General features: G+C 30.9%; 2 protein-coding genes and 1 long non-coding RNA gene across 3 annotated transcripts; 1 reads left to right on the forward strand and 2 right to left on the reverse strand.

Annotated features, from left to right (window-relative positions):
* Nucleotides 1-1,517: 1,517 nt before the first annotated feature.
* Nucleotides 1,518-2,772, forward strand: LOC116015929. Its single transcript, XR_004097692.1, has 2 exons — nt 1,518-1,770; nt 2,216-2,772. It is a non-coding gene; the product is annotated as an uncharacterized LOC116015929 (long non-coding RNA).
* Nucleotides 2,773-5,425: 2,653 nt separating this feature from the next.
* Nucleotides 5,426-5,707, reverse strand: LOC116011384 (VQ motif-containing protein 1-like). The gene has a single exon (XM_031250947.1). It carries the CDS (start codon nt 5,705-5,707, stop codon nt 5,426-5,428), a length of 282 nt encoding a protein of 93 aa, XP_031106807.1.
* Nucleotides 5,708-12,639: 6,932 nt separating this feature from the next.
* LOC116001308 (VQ motif-containing protein 1-like) lies at nt 12,640-13,199 on the reverse strand. The gene has a single exon (XM_031241196.1). The coding sequence runs from the start codon at nt 13,085-13,087 to the stop codon at nt 12,803-12,805; it is 285 nt and encodes a 94-aa protein (XP_031097056.1). The 5' UTR covers nt 13,088-13,199; the 3' UTR covers nt 12,640-12,802.
* Nucleotides 13,200-13,439: the final 240 nt, after the last annotated feature.

The raw sequence follows: 13,439 nt of genomic DNA on the forward strand, positions 1-13,439 counted from the left end.
AAAAAAAACATAATATCACCGGTTGTATTTACATATTATTGAAAACCTTTTTGTAGAACTAACATGGTTGGCGCGGTGCTTCAGCACCTTGTTCCTTAAGCATGAGGACACTGATGTGAATGGAGAAAGGACTTGTATTACGAATATATTTTTTAATGTACAAGAATATATTTTATTAGGACTTGTATTACTATTTTTTAATGTACAATACCTTTGTATAAAGGATAGGAATTGTATTACCATATTTTAAAATATTACGCAAACCTTAACAGTATCGGAGTGTTTTGGGCAGGAAGTTAAAATTGAGAATATTGTTTTTATTAATAGTATAGATTGCACTGTAGGGAAATATATGTATTGTATTATTACGTTTAGTAATTTTAATTCAGAATTGTATTACGAATAGGAACGTAGAGAAGAATATATTTTATAAGCAATTGTATTACCATATTTTAATGCACAATTGTATTATGAATAGCAATTGTATTACTATATTTTAAAATATTACGCAAACCTTAACAGTATAAGAGTGTTTTGGGCGTGAAATTAAATTTAAGGATATTGTTTTTATTAATAGTATAGATTGCACTCCAGGGAAATATATGTATCGTATTATTACATTTAATAATTTTAATTTAGAATTGTATTACGAATAGGAACATAGGGAAGAATATATTTTATTAGCAATTGTATTACTATATTTTAATTCACAATTGTATTACGAATAGCAATTGTATTACCATATTTTAAAATATTACGCAAACCTTAACAGAGTGTTTTGGGCGTGAAGTTAAAGTTAAGGATATTGTTTTAATTAATAGTATAGATTAATTTAACATGAATATAAGTAGTTTTTTTTTTTTTTTTTTGGAGAAAAAGGCTTAATTCATTAAATAATCAAGAAGACAATTGACAAGATAAGGAAGAGGGTTATCAAACCACTCCGCGCAACCTAACAAAGAAACGGCTTCCCAAGCAACAGTGTGGGCAACACGATTCGCAGATCGCTTAACAAAATGGAAGTGTACACCATCAATCGTGGATGCAACTTTTTTAACATTGTCAATAATAAATCCAAATGCTGAATTAAAAGAAATTGAACGTAAAGCATAATAAATCAACTGTATGTGAATCCATTTCCACGTCCACAACCCGCCTCCGCCCCACCTCATACTTTCCGAACACACACAGTTAACGACGCAAAACGGAGCCGTTTCTGTCGTTTTTTTTATTAATCAAAACGGCGTCGTTTTGATGCATGAATCCACTAAATTTGAGCGAACTTGGCTGAGTAACCAACAATTTAAAAAAATTCTGGTCCAAAATTAGTGGAGCGTCAAGACTTTTCAACTCAAATTATATATTGTTTAATTTTCCCAAAGCGAAAGCACATGATTGCACTCATCGCTTGCATTGATTGGGCACTCCAAAACCTTTGTACTACAAATAGTAGTACAGAAGTACATCCTCCAACCTCAAAGCAAAATTATACAAAGTACTAAGGTAGTACTTCGGGGAGACTTAGATAACAATGGAGAACAACAACTAGGCTTGGTAGCAGTACTACAATTGTGTACTAGATTAAAAGGAAAATTTAAATATGTAACCCCAAGAAACTTTGTATAAAAACCTCAGGGCTATTGTGGCTGGGACATCACAGAAAAGCAAGAATGAATTCAGCATTTTATATAGAGAGAGGGCAAAAGTGAAGAAGATGGCAGTTTGTTGGTGACTTTGTACCCAAAACTGTGGGTGATGGTTTCATCTCAGGTTTGAGTTTAAGATAGGGAATGTTTGGTTCATATTGCTTAAGACTTCTTTTTATATATTTATTTGATTTTTTGTTTCCTTTTTGGATTGGGAGGGCAATATTGTCACATTTACTTCCAATATGATTTTGCTATAGGTATTAAAGTATTAGATTATATTACTTTTAGAGAAAAAAAAAATCAATACTTTTATGTATGTACACATTTTAACCTTTAATTTTATTTCCCGTTAGAGCACTATTGACATTGTAGAATTTTCATTTTTCTTCTTTTATTTTAATGACCAGAGAAATTCACAGTCAATATTTAAAAGTGTACACTAGGTAAACCTCATCATGTGACCCTAGCGGACTGGATCAGTGCGGCTAGAATTTTCTTATAAATTAGATATATGGGGTGGAGTAAGATTTTGGTTTTCATATAATGAATTAGTTGTGGGTTTGTAGAGTTGCATCCATTTCCAACACTATTTTGGGACCAAAGTCACCAACACACTGTCATCATTCTCAGCTTCAGAAGATCTCAAGATAATGTACAAGAAGACATGACCAGCTAGCCATTTCACAAACAACTCATGGAACATTGAGATTTATGCTTAGTTTAATTTGCTTCATTCTTAATCATATTTAAATTTTATATATGCTTCTACTTAAGGTACATGTTTTGTATTGTAATCCAGGATTGAGGTTTCTTCTGCTTTGCTCAAGTGCTTGATTAGTTCAGCTGGAGCCTATTGAAGACCACAACCACAATATCAAGAAAATTTCAATTGTAATACAAAGATATTTATGTTTGTTTGCCTTACTTTTTGGAACTCAAACAATATTATATTGGACTTGTTGGGCCATGGTCCTCCCAAGAATATAGTTTAGATGTACTGGTTTATAGGTTTGGGTTTGTGGACTACCCATTATCTACCTGGGTCCAATTTACGTGCCTCTAAATTATCATACTTCGTATCCTTCTAATTAGACTTGAACAGAGCTTCAGGCTATTCCACTCATTTGATTCCTATATCTATAATTAAAGGATCATTTTCTCAAAACTATATTCATTTTAATTTAATATCAATTTCATTTTATACTATATAAAATATACTATCAACTTTTATAAGATGTTGAGTTAGTATGAAATAGAAGCTTAATTTATCATATTATATATATATGTGTGGAGGGGGGGGGGTTAACTACATAATAATAATATATATAATATGTGTGTGTGGGGGGGGAGGGGGGGTTAACTACATAATAATAATAATAATAATGTGCAGATCAAGCCTAATATTTTTGTCTTGCTTTTAATTCGGTGACTTTGGATCTTTCGTATGTTAGTGCTAGAGATATTGAGAACGTAATCGTTCGCCATATCAGAAGGTCAACGAATTAAGTGACTCATGCTCTTGCAAGGACAACTGATTCCTAGTATGTCTGTGGTTCGTGAATCTCTTCTCAGCTTTACCGTTGTTCTTTGGTTTTCGAAAAAGAAAATAATCATCATCTCAAAAGACACGTTCCTAAAGACAAACATTCAAATATTCAATTGCAGAAATTTGACTTCCTACCTATAACACCACCGGCTGTATATATCCATACACTATATTTGTGTCCACAAATTTGCCACGGATATTATTTTCTTGTGCGGCATTATCTTTTAACATTTTGGGCATGTTTGGTTAATAGCGGATCCACCAATCTTTGGCGAATCCACTAACTTTGACATTTTGACCAGGTCAAAACGCCAAAGTAAGTGTTTGATTAACAGCGATTGGCTCCAAACCGCTGAAATCCCAAACACTGCTAGTAACAGCGTTTGGGGTTGGCGTTTTGGGGAAGAAAGTATTCTTCCCCAAAACACCCTCCCTTTATTAATATTAATTATAAAAAAAAAATTTAAACTATTTAGAAGCTTGAGGCTTCTTTAATAGAGAGGCCTGAGGCTTCTCTTTCTCTTGCCCATCCGATGTGGGATGGGCAAGAGAAGAATGTGGGCGTTGAGCTCCCTTTTAAGGGAGCTCAACGCCCTTTTTTTTTTTAAAACTGACGATGTGGGATCAAAAGATCCCACATCTTTACAGCTTCTTTTTTTTTTTTTTGTTATTATTATTATTATTATTATATTATTATTATTATATATTATTATTATTATTATTATCACTATTATTATTATTATTATATATACCCTTTTGGTCATTTTACATGTTAACCGCTAATATAAACAGCTAATTTTACCAAACATCTTTTTACAAGTCGCTAATACATTCCGCTGGTCAAACCTGCTAATACAATCCGCTATTTGATAACCGCTAACACAATCCGCTACCGCTAACTGTACTGCTAACCGCTGATAACCAAACAAGCCCTTTATGTCTCTCTCCATTCTAATATAACTTATTACTACGTTATCTTAAAAAAAATATATATATAAAGATCAATAAAGTGTTGGCAATAATTAAACTTGTTACCATCTAAGCCAAAAATCATGTTTAATTAAGTTGTCCTTTTTTTTTTTAATCATACTCTAACATTATATATTATTGAAAAGAAATGTCAAATAAACATTTAAACTTTACACAAAAAACAACAATTAAACCACTGAATTATGATGAATTCAAATAATTTGAATAGTTTACTTTCAATATTTATTTTTAGCAGGGTCTGTCCATATACTTTCTCAACCTACTGAAGCCCATGACTTCCCACTTGGGAGAATCACTTCATGCCGCTTGACCACAAGGCTTTTGGCGGAATAGGGAACTTAATTAATAAATCAAAGGGTAATTGAGTTTATTAGTTAAATAAATAATTTAAGTGGGTCCCATTGTTATTAACTCAAATAAGAAAAATACTATGGGTAGACACTTGTATTGGGACTTACATGAAAAACTAAGTTACCAATGTCCGCCACATAGGGATTGGAGTACTATTGACTCTGTCACAATGTAGTATCCGTTCATACATACTTTTTCAACCTACTAAAGCATGAACTTGTGACCTCTCACTTAGGAGGGTCACAGCTATGCCGCTTGACCACAAGACCTTTTACAAAAAGTAACTTATTTAGTTTGGTACTAAATTGTAATTTTAGTTGATATTGAACAAATCATACAATTATATGTAGCTAATATAATGTAAATATATAAATGTATTGTCAAAGTAGAAACAATCCACTTTGAGCTAGTTCCCAATCAAGAGTGCAGTTTATTAGACTTGATCAAACCTTATTATCCTAAGTGCATCCGCTAGGTAGAAGTGAGTAATGAGGTTGTCCTGTTATACATACACTTTATTTAAAAAATAAAAAATAAAAAATAGACAAAATTCATTAATTGGAGAAAAACGAATACAACTTGATGTAGCATAGCTCGAATACTCACTCAGGTTCTTCAGAATAACACTCCTACCATTGTATAAGCAGTCTCATTGCCCACATGCCTCACAAACTTAAATTTAATTTGCCCACATGCATGTGCAAGAGCCTTTAATTTATTGCATGCGTTAATCACCAACCCCATGTACGAAGCAATGAGGTTGTCCTGTTATACAAGTTGCTTAATTTATTCCGAGTAAACCAATGTTAATTTTAATTAAAGGAATAACCATCCTGAACAAGCTAATTAATTAATAACATATATAGATGTTTGGAATAATATATGGAATTCAGTATAAAGCTTGATAAAGCTCTTCCAAGGGAGGCAAATTCATGAACAAATTCTCAAAATCCTTAAACGACAGACCCCTCGACAAAGTCGAACTAATCTCCGCCGTTCCTTCACCACCACCACTACCGTTGAGACCCGGCGGCGCCACAGTGGACTCCGCCGGAGAATCCTTGCCGGTGAGGCTCTGAACCACTGATTTGAAGCTCCGGGCGTCTGTCTCTATGTATTGAGTGTTGATTACCACCACCTTCACACACTCTCTGTAGCACCCTCCAGACATAATGTTCTATACTTTTTTTTTTTTTTTAATTTCTCAATAACCCCACTGATAATAATCTACCAAAAAGACACACTACTTGATGACAAGTAAAGGTGTTTTCAGAATATGTTGAGGAGAGAGAGTGGGGTTTGTAGGGAAATGGGAAAACCCAGTTTCCTATTTATAGGGAGAGAGGAGAGGAAGGTGAGGTTTGTGAGCTGGAAACTTGAGGGCATAGAAATGGCAACTCAAAGTTGAGTTGACTGTAGCAATGGGATGATGATTGATGAAGCTAGCAACAGTCAAGGTACGTAGACTATTAGGTTGACTCAAAGAAATAAGAATTTTTTTTTAGCTAGGCCAAGAAAAGGTGTCCTGAGTAAATTCTAACTGTAGGAAGCATATTTAAGTCATTTTCATACTTTGTAGTACTTTTCAAGAAAAAATAGAAAGTTTTAGACTCTTAGATGACGCGTCATTGGATTCCAATCAGTGACATGGACCAAACATACTACAGCTTGTCACAATCTAGTTATTTATGGTTACAAACTTTTTAGAATATTTTTTTTTTGAAAGGGAACTTTTTAGAATATTAATGATTGTATTTCAACCTCGAAACATCCACCGCTCATGCGTTAGAGATTTAATGGACGAGATAAATCTTGATGTGACAAGAGATTAACTTTAAAATTCTATGAAAGTCATGATTGAATACACCCCTTAAAACATCATCTAGTACTTTAATTTAGCATTGCTTCCTAGTAAATTGTTACTCGTATTAATTTTTTTGGGAGCATTCTTACTCGTATTAATATTATTAGTATTTTATACGCGCGATGCACGAAAACGTATGCTCAATATTAAAATATTAATAAATACAAATAATTAAAATGTATAATTCAAATTATATATACACAAATAATATATGTATTTTATACACACATATGATTTACCATTCATAAAAATTTAATTAAAATATAATCAACAATTAAATTAATTATATAATAATTTTAATAAAATGACAATTAAAGAATAGGAAAAAGATATGATAGATATAGGTGTATGGTAATAATGGTGGAGTTAAAAGTAACGGTGTTATAACAGTGTAAGGGTAATTTTGTATAGCAAGAATATAGTAAGGACAATTTTGTCTAATAACATTGAAGTGTACACCATTTAAAGTAAAATGTACACATTTATTAGCATCCAAAAAGATAGACATAAATTAAGGATATAACCTTGATTGGGACTTATTATGTTTTTAGATATAGATTTTGTTTTCAATAAACTATATAAGTCGTAAGTTAGAAGTTTAATTATGTTCACTAAAAATCCTTTCAAGTGTGGTATAGTGTACATTTAAGTCAAATCTTTTTAAGGATATTTAGGGCTGGTGTTTAATTTATAAATTAACTACAAAAATTTCTTTAAGAAAAAAAGAAAAGAGAATTAAACAAAAAAATGCGTCTACTTGTACATTTAAATTTTATAATTTGGAAAACAGAGTTGAGGAAATTTAGAGGTAGAAAATAATTATTTCTAGTGTTGAGTGAGTAGAACATAATTCTCGTCAACACTAACTCGATTGAACCTATCATTTGGATATTCATAATGTGGTTTGCGAACTATTATATACATGAATGAGTTTATCTAATGCATATCATCAAATAATGAATGCAGGTTATTTCTCCTATAAATTACCTTATCAGAATACTTTAATACTCTTGCATGTAATCAATAATTATTACTACGTATTAAAAAAAAAAAAAAAAAACCCACCAACGTTAGGTAGAATGACATGTACTAGCATTAAATTATTGTTAAAAAAAAGCATTAAATTATTGTTGGGCAAGTTGGCAAGTGGCTTCTGAAATCTGAAATGTTACTTTCAGCTTATTGGGAGGTGGTCAACACGAATCGTCCTCCGGTCAATGCCCTGAAACTTTGTATACTCCCTCTCTCGGTCTCATTTTTATGTGTCTGATTTGATTAATGAAATTTTATTGAAATTATTTTTAATCAATTTTCATTTAGTATTAGAATATAAAATTTATGGGTGACAATTGTGTGATACCGTCTCACGGATCTTTATTCGTGAGACGGATCAGGTCGGGTCAAAACACCATGTAAATGTCATACTTATATGTGCAAATGTCATACTTATATGCTCAAATATAACACTAATCAAGAATACAATTTGTGTTACTTATAAGAGAAAAAGTAATACATTTTTCATAATAAGTAATGTTGACAAGTGCCCCTTACTTATAAGGACAAATATAATACTTTTGAGAAAAAATGTAATACTTTTAAATCGAAATGTAAAAGTATTGTATTTTCCCTTCAAAGTATTACATTTACCCTTATAAGTAACAAAAATTTTATTCCTGATTAGTATTACNACAAACTTTTTAGAATATTTTTTTTTTGAAAGGGAACTTTTTAGAATATTAATGATTGTATTTCAACCTCGAAACATCCACCGCTCATGCGTTAGAGATTTAATGGACGAGATAAATCTTGATGTGACAAGAGATTAACTTTAAAATTCTATGAAAGTCATGATTGAATACACCCCTTAAAACATCATCTAGTACTTTAATTTAGCATTGCTTCCTAGTAAATTGTTACTCGTATTAATTTTTTTGGGAGCATTCTTACTCGTATTAATATTATTAGTATTTTATACGCGCGATGCACGAAAACGTATGCTCAATATTAAAATATTAATAAATACAAATAATTAAAATGTATAATTCAAATTATATATACACAAATAATATATGTATTTTATACACACATATGATTTACCATTCATAAAAATTTAATTAAAATATAATCAACAATTAAATTAATTATATAATAATTTTAATAAAATGACAATTAAAGAATAGGAAAAAGATATGATAGATATAGGTGTATGGTAATAATGGTGGAGTTAAAAGTAACGGTGTTATAACAGTGTAAGGGTAATTTTGTATAGCAAGAATATAGTAAGGACAATTTTGTCTAATAACATTGAAGTGTACACCATTTAAAGTAAAATGTACACATTTATTAGCATCCAAAAAGATAGACATAAATTAAGGATATAACCTTGATTGGGACTTATTATGTTTTTAGATATAGATTTTGTTTTCAATAAACTATATAAGTCGTAAGTTAGAAGTTTAATTATGTTCACTAAAAATCCTTTCAAGTGTGGTATAGTGTACATTTAAGTCAAATCTTTTTAAGGATATTTAGGGCTGGTGTTTAATTTATAAATTAACTACAAAAATTTCTTTAAGAAAAAAAGAAAAGAGAATTAAACAAAAAAATGCGTCTACTTGTACATTTAAATTTTATAATTTGGAAAACAGAGTTGAGGAAATTTAGAGGTAGAAAATAATTATTTCTAGTGTTGAGTGAGTAGAACATAATTCTCGTCAACACTAACTCGATTGAACCTATCATTTGGATATTCATAATGTGGTTTGCGAACTATTATATACATGAATGAGTTTATCTAATGCATATCATCAAATAATGAATGCAGGTTATTTCTCCTATAAATTACCTTATCAGAATACTTTAATACTCTTGCATGTAATCAATAATTATTACTACGTATTAAAAAAAAAAAAAAAAAACCCACCAACGTTAGGTAGAATGACATGTACTAGCATTAAATTATTGTTAAAAAAAAGCATTAAATTATTGTTGGGCAAGTTGGCAAGTGGCTTCTGAAATCTGAAATGTTACTTTCAGCTTATTGGGAGGTGGTCAACACGAATCGTCCTCCGGTCAATGCCCTGAAACTTTGTATACTCCCTCTCTCGGTCTCATTTTTATGTGTCTGATTTGATTAATGAAATTTTATTGAAATTATTTTTAATCAATTTTCATTTAGTATTAGAATATAAAATTTATGGGTGACAATTGTGTGATACCGTCTCACGGATCTTTATTCGTGAGACGGATCAGGTCGGGTCAAAACACCATGTAAATGTCATACTTATATGTGCAAATGTCATACTTATATGCTCAAATATAACACTAATCAAGAATACAATTTGTGTTACTTATAAGAGAAAAAGTAATACATTTTTCATAATAAGTAATGTTGACAAGTGCCCCTTACTTATAAGGACAAATATAATACTTTTGAGAAAAAATGTAATACTTTTAAATCGAAATGTAAAAGTATTGTATTTTCCCTTCAAAGTATTACATTTACCCTTATAAGTAACAAAAATTTTATTCAAAGTATTACATTTACCCTTATAAGTAACAAAAATTTTATTCCTGATTAGTATTACATTTGAACATATAACAAAAATTTTATTCCTGATTAGTATTACATTTGAACATATAAGTATGACATTTGTGCATATAAGTGTTACATTTGCATCTTGACCCGACCCGACTCATGGTGAGACGGTCTCACACAAGTTTTTACCAAAATTTATGTATTTAAAAATTACATTAAAATATTATTAAAATGACGAGCTACATAATTCAACAAAATTTCATAACACAAAACATAAAATATCACAATACAAGACACAAATACTTTCACAAAGTCACAGAATTTCATAACACAAGACACATAAATTCGTAATATAAGACACAATTACTAATTTGTTTCAAGTATAAAACTCATACTCATACAAAAGGTTTTGACCTTTTTTGCAAAAAAAAAAAAAAAAAAAACTAGGGGTGTGTTTGGTTGGGGGGTTTAGGCATAAGGTATGGGTATCAAAGTGATTGTTAGTGTTTGGTTGATAGGTTTTGTGAATGCTACTATGGGTTTGGAATACCCCATTAATGGCAAAACCCATACCCTTATTAAATAAGGGTTTCATCTTCCTTCATCATTTCTTCCCTAACTATTAATAATCATTCTCATTCCACCCAACTACCAAACATGCTAAATACTTTCACCAAAACCCATTACCCTTACCAAGTATTTGATACCCATTCCGATTCCGATTCCCATGTGCGAACCAAACGCACCCTAGGATATGATTTTAATGGGCTACTTGGGTGTTGGTTATTTTGTTTGATCCCCATGATGTCAAGTACCAAACCGGTTATGCTATGAATTACCCACAATGTTCTGAATGAGAACAATAAAGGTTGTGCAGCACAAATGAGAAATGTGCGTGCAATGAAATATTTGACAAAACATATATAGAGTCAATATTGAACCTACATGAGCTCCAGAAGACTAGAAGAGTCAGAAGATTATTCAGAACATTTGCTCTATAAACAATCTAGCATATTTGTTCTTAAAGCCCCTTGCTACACTTATTTTTGGAAAGATGTCTTTATGTGTAGGATTTGAAGGGTCCTGAAGACCAACATATGTACTCTTTTTCTTTTGATTGAATTTTGATATTATTTTTTTAATTAAATGTTTTTAATGAGGCAGCTAATGCAACACATGAATACACATATATCATGTACTCTTCTTTTTTTTTTTCAACTAAATATGTTTTTCCCACTGAATTTTTCTAGTGAGATTTTTAACGAGACATGATTATGATATAGTATTGTTCAAGGGGAGTGTTTGAATAAATATATGTGGACATTACTAAAGGTATTATACTATGATCTTGACCGGATTTTAGGGCGTGCAAGATGGGCAACAACATAGAGCCTCAATTTTTAGAGGGTACAATATTTATTTTTGACCTAACTACTTAATTATTTTTTTAAAAAAATCTACAATTAATCCTAATTAGGTTTATCCTAAATCACTTATCTCTCTTAATAATTAGGACCTAATTAATTAAGCATGACAAAATCATTCTATTTCCTCATGGCGCAGATGATGTCTCAAGCCCGACCTGAATCTGTAGGGATAACTTGAAGTAAAAATCATATATTTTAAGTATTGATTTTAAAGATTGCGCTTATACTTTTGGTAAGATCTCATTTATTTATTTATAAGAACGAAATCACAAAAGTCTAAAAACAGACCTTGACTATGATTATACCTCTCTAATCCTTTATAGTATTGTAGCTATATTATAATTTTGTATATTTTGTATATATTATAATGAAGAATGATTAATAAAAAATTGATGTCTTCCTCTACTTTATTGTATATTCCGATTGTTCACGCGAAGATACTTCTGATGAATTTCCCAACAACTTCTACATTCAACCCTTTTTTGGCAACCGCTATTCTTAATTCTAACCATTTTATTTTTTTTATAATAACAAATTCTTTCATATCCATTATCGGATATATTAACAAACAATATCTTAGGAAGTAAGTTTCAAATAAACTAAATCATTTTCAAAGTAGTGTATATATTTGAAACTCTTACATCTTTGCGCTGAAGATAATGACGCATTACTTTAATTTCAACAATGCCAACGTGCCCTTTATCCTTTGGAAAATTAACTTTTAATTTTATTGACTTGTACCTCTCTTTATTCTTTCATATTTTCCTCAACTCAAAATGTAATTTTTTATGCGTTTAAATTAAAATTTGGAAACTTTAAAATGAAAATAAAATTACTATATATTTTCTTCTCATAAATTTATAAGAAAAAAAGAGCTAATTAAATAGTATTATATCAAAATGTAAATATTAATAGATATGCTTTGCTTATGGTGTATATATAAATAACTCAATATAGTTATTAGATGTGATGAACGTTTTTGACTAAAAAATGCTCTTCCCGTCTCGTTTTACATGTCAGGTTTATTATTAATTAATAAAACAACGCTTTCGTCTTTACTTATTATTTAATTTTTTAATGGGCGGAGGGAGTATCATATATGCATATGAACATACATACATACATACAATATATATATATATATATATATATATATATATATATATTATGCACTTACATATTTTTTAAAAAATGTTATATATTTTGCATGAGGCCATGTATGTAATATAGTAGAACGTACAACATCAAACTTTATTTTAATTTGCATCAAAATATAAGATAAATTTTGTATTTATAAATTGATTCTGCTGGTACATTATACATGACGAAAAAAATGTAAAGAATCAATGAATGCTAGCTAGCTAGTTACTACATAATAAAGGATGAGAATAAACATTTACAGGAATGAAATAATTTATATATAATATAATATAGTATTCAGTATATAGCTCGGTAAAGCTCATCAACAGGAGGCAACTCCTTAAACAACTTATCGAAATCCTTAAACGACAGGCCCCTCGACAGAGGCGGATTACTCGCCGCCGCCATTCCTCCACTGTAATGGTGCTCCTTTTTTATGTCGGCCGCCGTGGAGTCCTTCCCGGTTAGCCTCTGAACCACGGATTTGAAACTCCGGGCGTCCGTCTCCACGTACTGTGTGTTGATTATCACCACCTTCAGAGGCCTTCCTGCGCCGCCATTGTTACTTCCACCTCTAGACATCCTCGATCAAATCAAATGTTATATCGGAAACACAGAATTTTTTAGTTTTCTGCTAAAAAGGGTCAAGAAAATGACTATGTTCCTTTAATAATTTTGTTTTTTCTTGTGTTTTGGATTGGAAAATATATAGTTGAGGAACTACCAGGTTGTTGTATGTATGGGCGGGGATATATATATAGAGAGAGAGAGAGAGATGTGTGGCGTGCAGGAAAGTTGAGAGTGAAAAAAAGTTGAGTTGACCAGCGTTAAGAATCAAACAAGGAGTCTAGAAAGGCTGTTAGATGTTGATGTAGTCAGACCACGGTTTTGCGAGCCATAGGAAACTGCATTGGATTGGTTTGATTAGGCCTCC

This window comes from Ipomoea triloba, chromosome 1 (assembly GCF_003576645.1).
Source record: "Ipomoea triloba cultivar NCNSP0323 chromosome 1, ASM357664v1".
NCBI classification, from domain to species: domain Eukaryota; kingdom Viridiplantae; phylum Streptophyta; class Magnoliopsida; order Solanales; family Convolvulaceae; genus Ipomoea; species Ipomoea triloba.